At 34.6% G+C, this 20,045-nt stretch overlaps 1 protein-coding gene and 1 pseudogene across 8 annotated transcripts in view; both read left to right on the plus strand.

The window, feature by feature from the left end:
* Positions 1-20,045, plus strand: part of OSBPL1A (oxysterol binding protein like 1A) — a 393,082-nt gene that overhangs the window by 118,676 nt on the left and 254,361 nt on the right. For 6 of the 8 annotated variants that reach the window (XM_074207328.1, XM_074207332.1, XM_074207331.1 and 3 more), the window contains 9 exons: positions 3,112-3,197; positions 4,710-4,854; positions 6,279-6,340; positions 6,441-6,485; positions 7,186-7,259; positions 7,350-7,413; positions 14,940-15,038; positions 16,449-16,574; positions 17,523-17,585. In XM_074207328.1, the coding sequence (XP_074063429.1) occupies positions 3,112-3,197; positions 4,710-4,854; positions 6,279-6,340; positions 6,441-6,485; positions 7,186-7,259; positions 7,350-7,413; positions 14,940-15,038; positions 16,449-16,574; positions 17,523-17,585 (764 nt within the window). The remainder of the gene's footprint in view (positions 1-3,111; positions 3,198-4,709; positions 4,855-6,278; positions 6,341-6,440; positions 6,486-7,185; positions 7,260-7,349; positions 7,414-14,939; positions 15,039-16,448; positions 16,575-17,522; positions 17,586-20,045) is intronic. The other 2 variants (XM_074207333.1, XM_074207336.1) reach the window with 2 other exon arrangements.
* On the plus strand, positions 7,422-12,356 carry LOC141502549 (coatomer subunit zeta-1 pseudogene; annotated as a pseudogene).

Below are 20,045 nucleotides of genomic sequence, written 5' to 3' on the forward strand. Positions count from 1 at the left end.
TGTAGGTCATGGAACACTATTGTTCTATTAGAAACCAGGAGGGATGGGAATTCAGGGAAGCCTGGAGGGATTTGCATGAACTGATGCTGAGTGAGATGAGCAGAACCAGAAAAGCACTGTACACCCTAAAAGCAACATGGGAGTGATGTTCAACCTTGAAGGACTTGCTCATTCCATCAGTGCAACAATGAGGGACAATTTGGAGCTATCCTTGATGGAGAATACCATCTGTATCCAGAGAAAGAACTGTGAAAAACCTGATATCTTACTGTCTGATCTTGCTCTCTCTCTTTTACTTTGTTTCTTCCTTAACGATTTGATTTCTCTCTCATCACACTCAATTTGGATCAATGTATACCATGGAAACAATGTAAAGACTGGCAAAGTGCCTTCTGTGGGGGGGGGCGAAGTAAGATTAGGGGAAAAACTGTAGAACTCAAAATAAATAAAATCTTTAAAAAAAGAGAGAAGGTGACACAAAAAAGGTAAAACATAACTTTCAGCAAAAAAGAAAGTGAATGAAAGAGATGGGGAAATATGCAGGGAAACTTAAACAGCATTAAAAAGTAAATGTCTTTGCTAATCCTCCCAGTCAGCACTAAGCACAGGGCCTGGCACATAATAGACGTTTTTTTAACTTAATGAATGTGTGTTCACCCTATCAAAACTGATCTACTTTATCAGCAGATGTTCTTATCTACTTATTGAAGTTACTTTTCATCTCTGTTGAAACTAGACTGATTTATACTTTTGCCTTAACCTGAGTCCTTTACATGTTAATTTATGTTGATAAGCTTTGGATCAAAGTGCATAGAATCCCAATATAAATGGTTGTAGTGACTCTCAAAGTATGTCCGTTTCTTCACTTTATTTATGATTCCATCAATTTTAACCTCTGTTCAACTCCTGCCTCAGTGCCCAATGAACTAATGATATGGATTTTTGTAGTTTTGTTGTTTTCTCTTGTAATCAATTTATTTATTTTACTTTTTCATAATTTAGAGACCATAAACCAAGGGGCTTTTACCTTCATTATTAGTAAGTAAAAAAAGTACCTTATTATGCCTATTGTAGGAATCAACAATTTGTTATTGTTAATGAATGTAGTACTAATAGAATATTGGAAGAACATTAAGGAAGATCTCAATATTGAAAACTAGTCTATTTAGCTGTGAAGAAATAAGACTGAGAAATTGGATTCAGTTAGGTAACAAGAATAGAGAAAAAAATATTGTTTTGTTTTTGTCCTAAAGAGCATCAGTCATTCCATAAGCATTTATAGAGTGCCCAGCCCTGTACTAAGTGCTGGGCTAAAAAGGAAAAGCCACTCTTTGCCTTTGAGGAGCTCATAATTTAGTGTGTGTGTGTGTGTGTGTGTGTGTGTGTGTGGAACAGCAATGTATATAGGATAAAGAGAGAAGACCCTAGCATTCAGAGGCATGACTTTCTGTCAGAGGTAGCATCCTTGTTGGGACTTGTAGGAAGCCAAGGAATTCAGAAGTGGAATCGAGTTGATGCAGCATTCTAGGTAGGAGAGACTACTGCTGGCCATAGGAAATGACCATGGTGGCAAGAGATGAGTGGTTTGTGCTACTAGAAGAACGTCAGTATCGTTGAATCAAGGAGTACCATGGAGTTGGGAGCTTTGGGGGTGTGTGGTTTAGGAAAAGAAGGCTGGAAATGTAGGGGGGTAGGGCTAATATAAGGAGGCTTTTGAATGCCAAGTAGCACATCTTGTATTTCATCCTGAAGGTATTATGTGGACAAGGAGGGGGTAACATGGTAGGGCCAGTGTTTGAGGAAAATCACTTTGATGACTGGAAGGAGGATGAACTAGAGTGAGAAGAGCCTTGTGACAGAATGACTAACTAGCAGTTGACTGCAGTAGTCCAGGTGTGAGGTGATGAGGACCTGCAGGGGTGTGTGGGGGGGTGGCAGTGTTAGAGGAAAGAAGAAGTCATATTTGAGAGAGATTGCTCAGGTGAAAAATCCTTGACATAAAATTAGATATGAGAGGGTGAGGGATAGAGAGGAGTCGAAGATGACTCCTAGGGTGTGTTGCTACTGCAGGACTAGAAGAATGATGTTGCCCTCCACAATAATAGGAAAGTAGAAGATGAGGGGACAAAAATAATAAGTTCACTTATGCACATTTAATTTTTTTTTTTAGGTTTTTGCAAGGCAAATGGGGTTAAGTGGCTTGCCCAAGGCCACACAGCTAGGTAATTATTAAGTGTCTGAGACCGGATTTGAACCCAGGTACTCCTGACTCCAAGGCCAATGCTTTATCCACTACGCCACCTAGCTGCCCCTGCACATTTTAAATTTAAGATGTCTGTTGGATATTCAATTTGAGATTTCTGAAAGGAAGTTGGAAATAAGAGATTGGAGTTCAGAGAGATTTATGTAGGGCTTGATAGGAAGATTTGAGACATCAGCATAGAAATGATAATTACATACATGGGAGCTGATGTGAGAAATAGGATAGAGAGAAAAGAGAAGAGGCCCTGAAATAGAACCCTGTGAAACTTCCATGGCTAAAGGATGTGAGCTGGGTGAAGATCCAGCAAAGAACACTTAAGATGGAGTGGTTTAATAAATAGAAGAATGAAGAATTTCCCAGAAACCTAGAGAGAGAGGAGGGTTATCAGTACCCTCAAAGCTGAAGAGGGAGTGAGGAAAATGAAGATTGAGGGAAAAAGTCATTGGTTTTAGCAAGAAATCAATGATAACTTTGGAGAGAGCAGTTTTGGTGGAATGATGACAATGATCAGAAACTGAAAGGGATTAAGAGGAAGGGAAGTTTTCCCAAGAATTTAGCTAAAAAGAGGGAAAGATAATAGATAATATACACACATGTGTATGTATGTGTATATTTGTATGTGTACACACTGATGTATATGTGTAGAAATGAAAGATTCAAAGGAGTGTTTTGGGTTTTTTTTTAATATGAGGGAGACAGATCTGTCTGTTAGACTGTAAGGAAGGAGCCATTTGATAGGGAGAGATTAAAGAGAAGTAAAGAGGTTAGAAACTATGTAATGGAAACATCAAAATCACTTTACTTCTATTTTTTTATGTGAAATTTTTGGAAAATGATCTCACCAACAGCTGTAGAAAGGACTCAGCAAAGAAAACTTGAAGACTTACTTTTGGAAGCAGCAAGAGAAGGAAACACAATAGAACTGTCAACATTGGTAAAAAAAAATTAATTTTTTTAAAAGAATAAGCAAGTCATGAAGTATTTTTTGTTTATCCTCTATACAGTTAATAACAAATTTCATTCATTGTTAATTTAAATAATCTTTTTCTAAGAGAACTGAAAATCAAGATTAAAACACTTTTTAAAAATGAGTTTAGTGACTTTGTATTATTTATAGACTAAAATATTAACTCCTTAAAAGGACTTTTAAAGCATCCTACAGCCTTATTCTAACCTATCTTTTCTTTCCAGTCATTTCACTGTTATTTTCCTGCACATTACTCTACCTTACAACTAAACTATACTAGCTCTTCCTTAATCTCATAATGCTACTTCCCACTTCATTCATGCCATCGGTCATATTTGGAAGTCATTCCTTCTTTTTTAAAATAAACTCCCCTTCCTTTTTAAAAATACTTCTCTTTGAGTCCTCAATTCAAGTACCACTTCTTCTATGAAGATTTTCACCAACCTAAAATGTTCTCTTTTCATAATTTTGTAAAATCTCTGCCTCTATCAGGCTGTATCCTCAATTATCTCTCTTTTTTAAATTTTTTTTTATTTATTTTGTTTTTTTTGCAGGGCAATGGGGTTAAGTGGCTTACCCAAGGCCACACAGCTAGGTAATTGTTAAGTGTCTGAGACTGGATTTGAATCCAGGTACTCCTGACTCCAGGGCCGGTGCTTTATCCACTGCGCCACCTAGCCGCCCCTCAATTATATCTCTTTCTGTAATATGACTTATTCCCTTTAATAGTCTGCAAATTCCCCTAGGTTGGGACTTTTTTAAAAAATCTTTTTATGTCCAGCACCTTTCACATAGGTAGCTATGTGGCATAGAGTTTTAGAGACAGAGATTGGAAGATCTAAAGCTGAATCTACCCTCAGTTCCTTAGCTTTGTGACCCTGGGCAAATCAGTTTACCACTCTCTGTCTCCATTATCTCACTTGTTAAATGTGGATAACAACATTTACCTACCAGAGTTGTTGTGAGATTAGTCATAAATTCACTGTCCTTGTTTGCCTCTTTTTCCCTTCATATTATTATTATTTCTTTTATTCTATTTTCTGCAATTCTCTTTAAGGGCCTTAAACTCTTAATTGATCCTGAATTTCATCTAAGCTATTCCATCTTTCAACTGAGTTATTGTTTGGCTTGTTCACTGTACTCTAACAACCGTTTCTTTGATTGGCAAATTTTTAGCCCCTTTCTTTTAAAAGAAAAACATTTTTTTTAATTTTGTAAAAAAAATGCAATCTTAAAATTACAAAATGTTATGTATTCCATAACATATTTATTAGATTACTTTGTTATCTGAAGTGGGGAATTCAGAATAATGAAGATTAGTGAAATTGACTATGAATTAGAATATATCTAATGAACTTTTAAATTATAAATTTATCCATTTTAAAACAGGTACTGTTATTCCATTAATGAGTTGTTAGTTATAAATGTTTATAACTTATTTGAGTAATAACTTATTTGAAGCAATCCTGTCATTTTCAGCTCAACAGACCAAATCCTCCTGATGTTAACTGTTCTGATCAAATGGGAAATACACCTCTGCACTGTGCAGCCTATCGTGCCCACAAGCAATGTGCCTTAAAACTTTTAAAAAGTGGGGCTGACCCTAATCTGAGAAATAAAAATGGTAAGCAGGAGTGAATTTAAATATTTATTATCTCATGAATTACAAATTCAATAAAAATAGATGTGACATTATTCATTTTTACCAAAGAGCTTTCATTAAATTATTGAATAAGATAGTTCATTGTTTAATCTTTAAAGTGAAAAAACATTCACACACACCTGAAAAAATTTATTTTATTTCCAAATAATTAGGGATGGGGATAGAGATTAGACCTGTGATCTCAGTGATCTCATGAACTCCCAGGTAAGGAAACTTTCTCAATTCATGCAGGTCAGCTAGCTTTCTATAGAGAGTGTCCCAGATGAGCCATGAAAGGGGAACCTGGCTTGCCTGGGCTCTCACTGCCAGTCTGTGTCCAAGGTAGGAATTGAGCCTATTTTTCCTGGCTTCAAGCTTGACTCTATTGTCTATTCACTATTCCCCCTTACTTCTCAGAGATTATTTCTAATTATCACAAGAACTATTTTAGTATTATCTAATTGCTGTTTTGATTAAAAATTAATATCAAATTATCCTAGTAAGTTTGTTATGAGTTTCATACTTTAGGAAATTAGTTTGAAGAAACTCATGAACGTATTATATAACTGAATTAAACTCTGTCATGCTCTTTCATACATACATTTCATCAGCTAGACTGTAAAGCTTTGAGGATAGGAGCTCTTCTGTTTTGTAGATTTAGTCCTTTCATAGCAGCCTGTTGATTTTTGTGTCTAGAAGCTTGTTTATTTTTTATACAAATAATTAAAAGTAGCATTTTACACTGAATAGAGAGCCATCCTCAAGTCCTGCCAGACACATACTGACAATGACCTTGGACAGATCATTTAATCTCTCATGGTTCTTGACATCTCTCGATTAGTAGAGGTGATTTCCTCTCTTAAGAGTGCCCTAGACATTCACATAAATAACCTCAAAGATGCCATATTTTAACATTCATTCACTGAAGCATGGTACTCTGAGCATGTACAAAAATATAGCTCAAAGGTGCTGGAATTTTACTCCAATATAAACTTTAAACCCTTTTTCTTGGCCTAAGAGGCTAAAGTGAAGCTCAATTTTTAGAACACTTTCACCATCTGCCATTTAATGAAGCAATAAGTTTATTTTTACATCTAAAAATTTTCCTAAGTATGAAGCTGGTTAGGTGAAATTACATTAATGTTCATTTCCCCCTAGAATTCCAAGACTTCTGGGTTATCTTAAATCTTGGCAGAGATCGATTGATGGTTATTAAAAAGGATGCACTATAGGACAAAACAAAAGATATGATATGCAATGGGAAATTCATGTAGGTAATTGTGATGGAGTAGAAAAGAAAGAGTGATAGAATAGAGGAATGCTAATTATACATCACAATTGGAACACTAGACTACTTATATACCCTTATATTCTGGATATTTTTTTTTCTCATTGCTTTTATATAGATCAAAGACCTCTTGACCTAGCCCAAGGTTTAGAAATGAAACATGTACTTGGTGTTAATAAGGTATGTGTGGGTACTTCAAATGCTTGCAAACATAATTATTTTAGAAAGAAAAAGTATGATGTTATAAAAATGTCATTTTAATGAGAAAATATTTTAATAGGTTGTCTACAGAGTATTGAAACGATATGAGGGTCCTCTGTGGAAGGTAAGTCTCTTGCTTTGTTTTGGCTATTAGAAATTTTGAAGCAGAGAAGATGTGGTTTTATAAGCTTCAGCTGGGGATTTTTTGTTTAAAAGAGTCATCTAATCTAACTTCCTACTTAATGCAAGAATCTTGTCTGTAATATACTTGTAGCTCACTCTGGAATATTTTCATAATGCTAAAAGCTGAGTCCCTTTTTATGATATGAAGAGGATGCTTAATTTGTCCTGAATTATTTTATAGCCTATTTGTAACAAATATTATGGTTCAGTTTTTAATATGAACCATCTTTGTAGGTCTTCTTTAAATAAAGGTTTTTTTTTCTGTGAAGTAAGTTCATTAAGAATTTGAAGTCATCACCATAAAATTTCCCTTTATAACTAAGTTTCAGAGAAAGAATACTTAATTTGTATTGACTATTGTCTGACCGAATATGGCACTTGTTTTGGTTTTACTATTTAATTTTTTTTTAAATTTTGAGCCTCATCATCAACAAATAACCATTTAATTATGCAAAGAAGAACAAGAATTTTTTTAACTTTATATAGTACCTAAGATTATATTTGATCCTTGATTAACATCTTATAATACAACTTAACTAAAAAGTTTTTTATAAAAAGAAATTGCAGTAGTACTTTTGAAAATTCAAATATCTGGACTTAAATTATATATTAACTTGATGAATGGTTTAATTTTTCCTCAGAGTTCTAGATTTTTTGGTTGGAAACTGTGCTGGGTAGTATTAGAACATGGAGTTCTTTCATGGTATAGGAAACAGTAAGTATTATGTATTTTTGTTTAATTTTAAAATTTTCTAATCTAATGAATAGATTTAAATATTTCTTTTTATTTTTTTTCCTTTGGAAGGCCTGATGCAATGAGTAATGCTCACCGCCAAGGATGCAAACATTTGACTCAAGCTATATGTACGGTAAGATGAAAATTTGACCTTTTGCCCTTTTTAAAAAGAAATTATAATCAAAATTTGAAAATGAATGTAGGGAATAATTTGTTTAAGTAACTCAATAGAGTTTGGCATTCTATGACATAGTTTGAAAACCAGTACTATAGTTATCATTTTAAAAAATATTTGTGGAATTTTCCATTCTGGAGATTTAAAAATGTAAGGGTTGGGGGCAGACTTTAAATGTTTTGTAATACAAATTATGGGCTGAGAGAGGGAGCAGGATCACAAATAATAAAGTTTTTTGTTTTATTAGAAATAGTTTTCCTTTTATGATGAGATATAATTGGTGTCCTGTAACTAACAGAATTTTTATGCTTTTTTTATGCTTATATTTATCTCTGCCATTCAGAAAAGAAGTTAAAAGTGATAGTTTATGGTTAAAGAAGGACAGCAGATGATATTATTTACTAGAATATTATAAATGAAATCCTTGGACATGCCCCACATTCCTGGAAATGATATCAGAAAGAAAAATGTTGAAAAGTGAATCAAATGAAATATTTGTTTGGGTTAGTAATACTTATGGCCTTGCTAATTGATGTGACATACAAGAAGGGTAAAATACCGATTTAATTATATTAGAGAACATGTTTAAACTGAGGAATTTCACTCAGCTCAAAGTATAGAGAGAAAGAGAATGAGGAAGAGATAGCTATCTCAGAAAGAATGCAGCATACTAATATAATTGAATTAGAAAATATGATCACTTAATTTTTATTGCCTCACAAAATGAATGAATGAAAAAGAGAGACTATATGGAATCTGAAGAATTTTACTTGACTCAAGGTATGGGGGAGAAGAAGGATGAGAAAGGAGAGATAGCCAGTTCATAATATTATGCAAATGGGAAAATTGAGTTGGTGAAAATTGGTAACTGTATATAATTGTTGAAAGGAGTAGATGGGGTGGAGCCAAGATGGCAGAGTTAAGGCCAGGACTCCTTTGAGCTCTCCAAACCAGCCCGGGAGCCTGAGGGCTCAAGAACCGGACCTGCTTGATCAGCAGCAGGGCTAGACAGCGGGGGCTTGGGTCAACTAGGGAGCAGAGGCGTTGGTGTTGGAGCTGACCCTCTGGAGCTTGCCAGCACGGCTGAGGGGAGCATTCTGAGTCCAGGCCTCCTTTACAGCTGAAGCCTCTTCCCAGAACAAGCACAATTGCAGACCTTCTGCCCCAGGGACAGATGTGTGAGCAGGAGAACCAGCCCAGCTGACAATAGGGAGAGGGATGATCTCAACCCAGGGTGGAGCCCACCATTGATTGAAGACAAAAGTATTTAACAGCTCCCTTCAGGCCAAGGGAGAAGGCCTCAATCAAGGTCATAGACATTCCAGAGAAAGCAGCCAGCATCCCCTACTGGCCAGCTGGAGAAATTACACTCAGTGAGAAAATCCTCTAGCACCCCCTACTGACTAGCTGGAGATATTGCACTCAGTGAGTAAAGCCTCTAGGGATCCCAACACCAAACCTCTGTGAACCAGCCCCTCTCCAACTCAAGGTCTTAGCAAAATGAAGACAGGTCAGTGGAAAGGTGGATCCACAGAAAAAATTCTTGGAAGGAAAAGACCCTAACTCAGAGAGACCCAGACCCTTTGAGGAGAATATGATCTGGTCTACAGCACAAGGGAAAACGTGGATGATATCCAATGAAATAGGGAACTTTCAGACTTTCCTGATGAAACGACCAGAACTGAATAGAATGTTTGTTCTTCAAGTACAGGACTCAGGTGAAGCACAGAGAGGGTGGACAAGAAGGGCAAATTATGAGGGTTTAATGATTTTGAACTGCTTGTATTTCTGCATGGGAAGATGATCCTGATAATAGGCACATGAACTTTCTCATTTATTAGAGCAGTTAGAAGGAGCTTATGTAGACTAGGCATAGGAGGGAGTTGAATTTGAAGATATAATAAAAAGTGTAGTTAATGGGGCAGAAAGGAATGTACTGGGAGAAAGGGAACAAAGAGGTATCAGAAGTGGCTCAGAGAGGGAATAACATATAATCTTACCCTAGAGGAAAATAGGAAAGAGATGGGAAAAAGGAGCCTGGGGGAAGGTGATAGAAGAGAGGAAAGATCATGGAAGGGGGTAGTCAGATGCAATACACTTTTTTTTTTTGCAAGGCAATGGGGCTAAAGTGACTTGCCCAAGGTCACACAGCTAGGTATTATTAAGTATTTGAGGTCACATTTGAACTCAGGACCTCCTGACTCCAGGACCAGTGCTCTATCCACTGTGCCATCTAGCTACCCCTGCAATACATTTTTGAGGAGAGACAAAATGAAAGGAGAGAGAGAATCGAATAGAATAAATTGGGGTGGAGGAAATAGGATGCAGGGAAATATACCTAGCAATAACAACTGGGAAAAAATACTGAAGCAATTTCTCACACAGACTTATGATAAAGAATGCTATCCAATCCAAAGTCAGAGCTGAAGGTGTCTGAATACAGACTGAAACATTTTTTTATCTCACTTTATTTTTCTTGAATTTTCTCTTTCTTTGTATATGTGTATGTGTGTGTGTGTGGGGGGGGGTTATTTACTTTTACCAGGTGACTATTATAGTAATGTTTTTCATGGCTATCCCTTTTTAATTTACACCATGAGGCTTGCTTTCTCAGTGAGGAGAGTGGGGTGGAATGAAGGGAGAGAATTTGAAACTCATGGTTTGGTAAAGTAAATGTAGAAACTTCCTTTTGGCATGTAGCTGGGGGAAAAGAACTTAAAAATAAATAAAAAACTTAAAGCACTTAGAAAGAAGTATATATATATATATATATATATATCTAAATGTATATTTTTATGTATATTTAGATATATATTTAAAACCAGCAAGCATTATATGCATTTGGGGATAAGCTAGAATCTTATTCTCAATAAGATCAGAGGTGAAACAAGGATGCCTATTATCATCACTATCATTTAATATTGTAATAGAAAGATTAGCTTTAGCAATAAGAGAAGAAAAAAGAATATCAAAGTGATACAATCATTTGAGGTAAACTAGGAGCCATAAAGAAGGAAAGTGTGGTAGACAGCATTTTGGCAAAAGTCAAAGAAAGAAAAAAATAGAAGTAATTTTGACATGGGGATATACTGCAAACCATTTGGAAAGATGAAGAATTCATAAAATGGATTATAAATCTTGCATAGAAGCATCAGATATAACAGGGATGGGGGAATTCAGTAATTCAAAGCATCTACTGGAGCTTTTTCTCTTTGCCAAAGACAGAATAGCTTATAATGTTTTGCCTGTTTTAATGGTAATTTCATTTTAAAAATGGAAAGATTCAAAAGGGAAAGTTCTGTTATACAACACTGCCTTACACAGCACTGCTTATTAGGGTAGAAATTATGATAACTTTTGGGGGAAAGTGGCCACATTAGATTTTCTGATAAAGAGGCAGCTTAATCTTGTATGCACCCTTTAATGTGGGAGAGCAGATTAGCTTAGATAAAGAGTTAGGATCCCACGGAATTAATTTTTTTGGGAGGAGACAGGCCAGGAAGGATAGGAAGATTATTTTAAAAAAGAAATGCTTCCAATGAGGAAGCAAACTGGTTATCTGAAGAGACCAGTGTGAATGGACAGATAACTCACCCACCAAATTAAAATCTCAAAGATAAATGCAGGCAGATGCAAAGTAATATGGAAGTGTTGATCCTGGAACCTTCTCTGGACACAGTCTAAGGTATCCTGACACTAGACAATGATGGTGATAAATTTTTTGCTAAGTACTTTGATTATACCTAGCCTAGTGTCTAAGAGCAGGAGGCTTTTGAGAAAAACATTTCTAACAAACCCATGGGGACTATCAGCAAGATTTTCATCTTGGAAAGACTGACTAATGGACAAAGGCAGTTTCAATCTCTACTTCTATGTATGTGTTTGCCAACTCCTCTGAAAATGAGCTGACTCTCTGGGCCAGATACTGAGGAAAAAATGTTGAGAAGCAAGCATTACTAGAAAACTTATAAAGACTCATCCTATCTGTAGTTGAAAATCATATGTGGAGAGATGATTCTAGATAGTGATCTCCAGCAATGTGTACACAGAGTAGTATTGTGGGCTGAAGATGTCCTTATTCTGGGGGGTGGGATGGGATTTGCTTTTCCACTGTGAAGTTTCTGCCAAATACAATTACCTTCCTTTAAAATCAGGGAGCATTGAGATTCACTTGTAAGGTAGAAGGTGTGATCACCTTTAGTGTGATCTTGTTCCTTAACTATATACACCATCACTCCCTTTTAGAAACAGGCCTTTGTCCCCTTCATGCTATTGTTTTAAGTAGTAAGTGTTGACTGCTGACCACCTTCCACCCTCACTAGTGATGGGACTCAGATAAATTAATAACCAGGTCTCTACCCTAATGACTATTTTAAGTATATCAAAAGATATACTGAAAGGTTGCTTAATTTTTCATCTACTTAATACTCAAAAACAAGATAATGTTATATTACTCACAGTAAGCAAATGTATCCTTATGGAGTGAAAACAGCCACTTGACCACCATAGCCAATCTTGGAACATATATTGAACCAAATTCATTCCACCTATTCTAATTCTTTTTTTCTTCTACTTTCTTCCACTGAAATGGGCAATAAGATAACCCTTGAAATCTATATTTCTATTGGTTCATTGTGTCCCAGCTTCCTATTGGTTTCACTGTTTAGGGAATACCATTGCACTCATAATATCTCAAGAATTTGGGGCATAATACATAGTGAAAACAAATGCAGCTTGTCACCCCTTGCTTATTTGACAATTTTCTCTTTACATTATATGTTTATTTAAGGAGGTAACAAAAATGAGGGAATTAAAGTGTAGTATTTCACCAAAGGTATAATGAGTTTTAAGAAATGAATAAATAACTATTAAAAGCATACTTCCATCAATTTTTTTTCCACTTCTAGACAAAACGAACATTACTATGGGCTCTCAGAAAATGCTGTTGTGCAGATGAACATTAAAAAAGAGTAAGGATTATAAAGCATCAGTCATCAAAACTGTCTGGTATTGGCTAAGAAATAGAGTGGTGGAACAGTGGAATAGACTAGATGCAATAGCAGGAAATGATTATAGTAATCTGCTGTTTGATAAACCCAAAGAGTTCAGCTATTGGAATAAATGCTTTCTCTTCGATAAAAACTTCTGGGAAAATTGGAAGTTAGTATGGAAGATCCAAATGGATACAGAATTTAGACATAACCATATTATAAGCAAACTAGAAGATCAAGGAGTAGTTTGCCTGTCAGATCTATGGAAAGGGAAGCAGTTTATGACCAAGGAAGAGATAGAGAACATCACTAAAAACAAACTAAATGATTTTGATTATATTAAATTAAAAAGCTTTTGCACAGTTAAAACCACTGTAAACAAGAGGAAAAGAAATGTAGTAACCTGGGAAACAATCTTTACAACTAGTATTTCTTAGAAAGGACTCATTTCTAAAATACACAGAGAACTGAGTCATTTTTTTGTTAAAAAGCCATTCCCCAATTGACAAATGGTCAAAGGATATGCAAAAGTAATTTACAGATGAGGAGATCAAAGCCATCCATAGTCATATGAAAAATTGCTCTAGATCATTACTTAATAGAGAAATGTAAATTAAAGCATCTCTGAGGTATGACCAGAAAGGATAATGATCATTGTTGGAAGGGTTGTGGGAAACCTGGGACACTAATACATTGTTGGTGGAGCTGTGAACTCATCCAACCTTTCTGGAGAGAAATTTGGAATTATGCCCAAAAGGCAACAAAAATGTGCATACCCTTTGATTCAGCATTACCACTACTGGGTCTGTACCCTGAAGAGATGATGAAAAAGGGTAACATCACTTGTACAAAAATATTTATAGCAGCTGTGTTTGTGGTGGCAAAGAATTGGAAATTAAGTAAATGTGTTTCAACTGGAGAATGGTTTAGCAAATTGTGGTATATGTATGTCATGGAATACTATTGTTCTATTAGAAATCATTATACAACACTGTTGAGTGAGATTAGCAGAACCAGAAAAACATTGTACACCCTAACAGCAACATGGGGATGATGATCAACCTTGATGGACACATTCATTCAGTGCAACAACCAGGGGACAGTTTTGGGCTATCTGCTTTGGAGAATACCATCTGTATCCAGAGAAGGGATTGTGGAATTTGAACAAAGACCAAAGACTATTACCTTCAATTTAGGAAAAAACCCATTATCTTATTATGTAGTTTTGCTATCTCTTATACTTTATTTTTCTTTTTTTAAGGATATGATTTCTCTTTCATCATATTCAATTTGGATCAATGTATACTATGGAAACAAATTGCCTTCTGTGGGAGGTGGGGGGAGGGGAGCAAGATTAGGGGATAAATTGTAAAACTCAAAATAAAAATAAAAATAAAATCTTTGAGGGAAAAAAAGAGTGGGGCAGCTGGGTAGTGCAGTGGATAAAGCACTGGCTCTGGAATCAGGAGTACCTAGGTTCAAATCCAGTCTCAAACACTTAGTAATTACCTAGCTGTGTGGCCTTGGGCAAGCCACTTAAATCCATTTGCATTGCAAAAACATAAAAAAAAAAACCGAGTAAGGAATATAAATTTGTGATTTCCTTGTTGGGCAGCTGACCAGGCACTTACCTTAGAACCCTAATAACAAGTGCCATTTTGATAACCAGTAAGCTGAATTCAACATAAAATTAGGTATTGGTTCTGCCAAATGTTGCAAACCACTGACCTTCACCCCCCCCCCGCCCAGTTCTCATATTCTCTATGCTACAGTGAAGACAAAAATAAGATTTTTAGGAAGAGACAGAAGCTTGTGGGGAAAGAGATAGCAGCTGGCTACATATTCTGCACAAAAACATGGGAATGAATATTTTCTTTCCCCCTCAAAAAATATGTACAGAAGATTAAAGAAATAGTTGTTTAGTAGGCAGAATACAGAATTTAACATAAGCTCAAATTGGTAAAGGGGATTTTTCATTGTTTTCATGGAAAGGAGGAGAAACAAGATAAGGAATACTACTTGAGGTGATTGTGGTAATGATACTTGTTTTACTGCATTCTTTTGTTGGTTCTCTACCTTCAGAGTTCATTTCAAGACATTATTTTATAGATTTTTGGTAGGTTATTTTGGAAAAATTAAAACCAAACTAAAACTAAAGAAGTTTCTGCCTTACTCTGCCATCTTGTCTGTGTCCCAATATCATTTTCCATCTACATAAATTACAACAAATGTACTTAATCACAGTCTATAATGGATTAGTATCTGTTTTTTTTTTCAATTTTGACTTGTTCCCTTACAGTCGACTAAACTTCACCTTTTAATCCCAACTTTTTTTGAGTCAGTATGTAAAAAATCCTATAGCTAGGCGTTAACAAGATATTTCATACTTTTAGAATTTTATATATAGTGAGAGATTATCAGGGATGTGGGTTTTGGGTTTTTGTTTTTTGTACTTGAAAATTGATCAGCTTACTGCTTTTCTTTTTATCTCAGGTAAAGCCCACTGATAGCTGCCTTTTTTTTGTTAAATGCTTTGATGATAGTATGCATGGTTTCAGAGTTCCTAAGAATAGCCTTCAACAGTCAAGAGAGGTAAAATATCCAAGCTTTTTTCTCATAATTTAAATTTTGTGTGAAGACATTCAGAATTTTAAAATGTTTAAATAATTTCTATTAAATATTTCAATTACCTTACATCTTCAAATTATGCTAATTGATCAATTGAAGTATAGTTTGAAATGACTTGTTTATGGCTTTTGCGTAATTCAAAGTATTTTTTGGTCTGTTATGATCATTTCTATTTAATGATAACTAGGAATTTTCTCTTTTAAAGATTTTCATATTTTATTTTCAAACTATAAAAAAAAATTTCTTCTAGTGTCTCACCTGTTACTGTGGGAACTATATCTTTAGTTTTTTAAAATTAGTCAATAGGAAAATAACATATGTCCTTTTTACAAATTTAATTTTTATCTACTTGACTGAAATATCTGCATTCCTGCCAAGCAAGATAGTAAAATCTTTGTTTTTATATACACAAATTAAGGTGAAAGAGCATTGTGACTTGTCCTAAGTCTAGCAGTGCCAAAGGTTACTGTGGTATTTAGAAATAAAACACTTCAAACTATCAGTATCAATTTCATGTGCTCATATTTTTAGAAACTTTTTTTTTTGCAAGGCAGTTGGTGGTAAGTAACTTGCCCGTAGTTACACAGTTAAGTAAATATTCTCTGAGGTTGTATTTGAACTCAGTTCCTCCTGATTTCAGGGCCTGTCCTCTAGCCACTGCACCAACTAGCTTCCCCTCCTTAGAAGCATTTAAGAAAATGAAGAGTTTTAACTGAATGGTTTTTTCTGGTTTTTGCAAGGCAAGAGGATCAAGTGACTTGTCCAAAGTCATACAACTAAGTAGTTATTAAGGGTCTGAGGTTGAATTTGAACTCAGATCTCCCTGACTATAGGATTGTTCTATTCACTGTACCACCTCAGTGCCTCTTGACTGAATTATATTGAAAGAAAATAAAATGTAGTTAAGACCTACATCTTTAGTCTTGGTATCCTTATGGTCTACGAAAAACTAATTTCAATATTACAATAAAAGTTAGGGTGCTAGGGGAAAAGTTTGTCAAATTGAAAGCCTTTAATTTGCTCTGCTTGAAATTTTAATTTTAGTTAAAATCCTGTATTGGCTCATCATATATTTATTTCCTAGTGTTCAGAATCTTATAACTAACTGCACCTTTTTTCCAAGCCTACTATTTAACCTGAAATTGCATTTATGAAATGTGGAAAATGTAAATTTAGGAAATATATATTTTTTCCTTCTAAATGTATTTAAAGGAATTCCTATCCATGTTAAGGACAAATGACTTATTTTGAGTTGGTTCTTTTTTGAGGCATTAGTATTAATTTTTCACATGCAACTTTTTTTAAGTGTCCAAGATGAATTATTGTATTATCTCTTTTGTGTGTGAAAATGTTTTTCCATTTAATTTACTTCAGAGCTGGCTAGAAGCAATAGAAGAACATTCTGCATATAGTACTCACTACTGTACTCAGGATCAGCTAAGTGATGATGAAGAGGAAGATGATTCTGTTTCTTCAGTAGATTTGAGGGAATCTTTACAGGTAAATATAAGAAGATAACCTTACATTCTCAGCTAATTCTTAAGAGATTTTTCCAAATCAAAACCTATACATAAAAGCATAATTTGTCTTTTCCTTCTTGATGAATCTATCATCATATATCATAGTAACATTTATCTCTCCATTGCTTTAGTAGAAGTTTATATAGGCAACATGGTATTGAGACTAGAGGTCTGGTTTTAATGTCGGGAAGAACTGAATTTGAGACTTACTTCTCATTCTCTTTGTGACTCAAGGCAAGTCTTTTAACCTCTAAGATTAAAAAGTGGCAGAATAGTGATCAGTTTGCATCAATGGAAAAAGTTTCCTCCCTGGGAGTTTCCTTAATCAGTGAAATCACAAGTATGGTTATGAAGTATATTTGTAAATGTTTGTATAATAAATTGATTGATTTGGTGGTAAATTGCTCCTCTGATTATCATTCTAGCTAGACTTTTGCCACCAGGGGGAGCTTGACTGCTGTACATCTTCCTACCCTTTATGACTTCACTGTGTATTTTAGTATTTAAATAATGCAACCATAGTGATGTACAACCTGGTTGGCAGTTTCATTTAAAACCACTTGTAATCTTTAACTACACTGCTTAGAGGTAAGATAATGTGTCAGTATCTAATTTGTAAGGTCCTCATTTGATGTGACATCAATTCCTTCCTTTGTTTTAGAGAGTTGATGTGGTGGAGTAATGTCATAATGTTTAATTCAAGTGAAACAAGTACTTTTTTGCCTTAATGTTACCTTTTGTTTCATGTATCTGGTACACCAAAGAGTATGGGGTAGAAGAAACAGCACTGAATAAAAGATAATTAAATCTCTTTTGACAAACAATAGAAGCTTGGTTGCTATGCTTAATTATTATTTTATTAAGCAAAGAAGGAGGGGGATATATATGAGTAAACAGTTTTATTGAATTTAAGTATACCATATTCCAGGTTGACTTTAGGACCAATTTTTCCAAATGGAGGAAGCATTTTGAACAGTTGGCCATCACACAGGCAAGGTTTTTTTGGTTTGTTTATATATCAAGTTATTTCACAATCTGGTTACATTATTACATTCGGCTTTAAGTAGTAATTCTTTTGTTCTCTCATTTTTTGATCAAATGAGACCCTATATATAATCTTCATAACATAATAATTTGAAATAATGCTGTTTTTTAAAGCATATTGTTTCATAGATCAGAATTTAAAATAATGCATAATTTCCTTAGTGTATGGATACTATGGAGATTTGCTACCCTTTCTTACTTAACCAGAGTTTTGTGAGTTGTTGTGGCAAAAATCAGTAATCACCTGTTAAACATTCTAGTGGTCACTTAACTTAATTATTCTGGTCTTCAGACTACAGACCAAGCCAGTAGTCAGCATTTATAGCTTAGCAGAACTGACTAGAGTTTATATTCTTCTAGTATAACTTTTGGGATACCAGGAGCACTATTATTCTGTTACAAAAAAATCTGAGTATTTAAAAAAATCCAACCAAATTTTTTTATCAGGAAAAAAACCCTAAATTGTATGACTAAAAGTATACTTAGGCTTTGAAGTAGAATATTAACTAATCTCTTAATTATCCTGTAAAGGAAAGTTAAAAAAAAAAGCAAAGTAAAAAACCCTAACCCATTACCCTATGAGTTTCATTAGGATTTATTCATCTTATAATGGAAACTGAGCATAACTAAATGGCTTACTAACTTTCCAAGTAGACTAGAACTTGAGGATTAAAAGTCTCTTTTAAACTTATATCTTGCAAGCTGTCAGCTTAATTGATTTAATCAAAAACTTAAATACTACTAGGATAGTTTATTTTATACTGTCTTCAGGTCCAAGGGATAGTTTTTAACTTTTTAAGTTAATTAAAAACCAAATTGTTTTTTTTATCAGATTTTTACTACTATCAGGGATTGTAGACATATAGCCAACAAAACTTTGAATGCCAGTAGGTGAAAACTTTATTGAATTCAGTCCCTTGGCTCCTTTCCTCTAGAGACCATTCTAAAACTGGCCCAGGCTGAGGCTGATCTAGGAAGTCTGCTGAGGAGAAATGGAAAGTCCAATCTAGATTCAGGCTATGTTTGATGCAGAGAGTACCTGAGAGGCTAGCTTAGTTCTAGGTCACATACAGCAGTATGGTTTTCCCTATAGTTCTTTAGAGGATCCTTAGATCCTCAGGACCATTCTCAAATGATTTTTCTGTACTTCCACATTAATCATAGAACTGACTTGTGGCTTCCATTGATCCTTGGATTGAAAAGTGACCCAGAACCAGAATTGTTTCTCCAGCATACCTGCAAGGCTGGACTATTACCAACATGCCTCAAGAATGTAAAATATTGTATTAAGTGCTAAGGAATATAAGAAATCTATATAGAATAGATAGATAGAATCTGTCTTTGTCTAAAAGATAAATAATACAAATATTATACACAGAGAAAAATATTCCTAATAGTATTGGGAGGATTGGGAAAAGAATTAACTCCCTTCAAAAGGAATAAAATATCCTAATGGTGAATGTAACTATGTTATTGTTGATTGTCTTGACTTCAGTGAGTCCCTTTCCAAAGGAGACCTCCATCAGATTAAACTCCTTTACTCCTCCTAATTCCTCAACTAAAAGAATCCTGTCCCATTTGGTACTAGCACTCTGGCTTATATCTTTCATTGGGTCTTGGGGGGGGCAAAAGGGAAGCCAGAATTTATGTCTTTTGCCATAACATCAAAATGACCATTTTAATTTTAGAAATTTTAATTAGAAATTAAAAAGGGGGAAAAGACAGGAAAGTACGGGGGTAAAAAGAAACAGGAAAGTTTGAGCTCTGTGGATACTCTGTCTTTTAATGATGTGAGGAATGGAGATTTTTTTGTTGGATTTCTAGTTATAGTCTGAGAAACCTTTATAGAAACTCAAAATTAGATGACTAATAATATTGAAATATCATTTTAGATTTTAATGATGGTATTAAAGCAAAATCTTAGAAGAATAAATGACCTTACAAGTTAAATAGGAGGCTTAGTGACCCCCCCAACACTTCATTGTTCACCTGTATAAACAAATTTTAAGGTTTCCTGATGTATGATTGCCATTTGTTAAAATTCCTAGCAAGTTGGAGAATGTATTTTTTTGTGTGCTCTGTCATATCTTCTTTCTGGGTTTTTTTTTTCTAATCTACTTAATATAATAGAAAATAGAGTACCAGGAATAAAGATATACATATTATATTCAGTTAAAGTTGTACATGCTGTAGTTGGAATCTTTTTCAGCTGTTCTCTTTCAGAAAGAGTACCATTTAAAACTATTTCATTATTGATGAGGGAACCTTTTTCAGTACACATCAGATGGATAAATGGAACAAAAATATCTTTCACTCCTACTATTTAAAGATGATTAAATTGTGTCACTTGTTGTCTTTTAAGGATATACCTTACAAGGCTGAACCTTGGGCTTTTCCAAGTTTATTA

Source organism: Macrotis lagotis, chromosome X, assembly GCF_037893015.1.
Source record: "Macrotis lagotis isolate mMagLag1 chromosome X, bilby.v1.9.chrom.fasta, whole genome shotgun sequence".
NCBI lineage: Eukaryota > Metazoa > Chordata > Mammalia > Peramelemorphia > Peramelidae > Macrotis > Macrotis lagotis.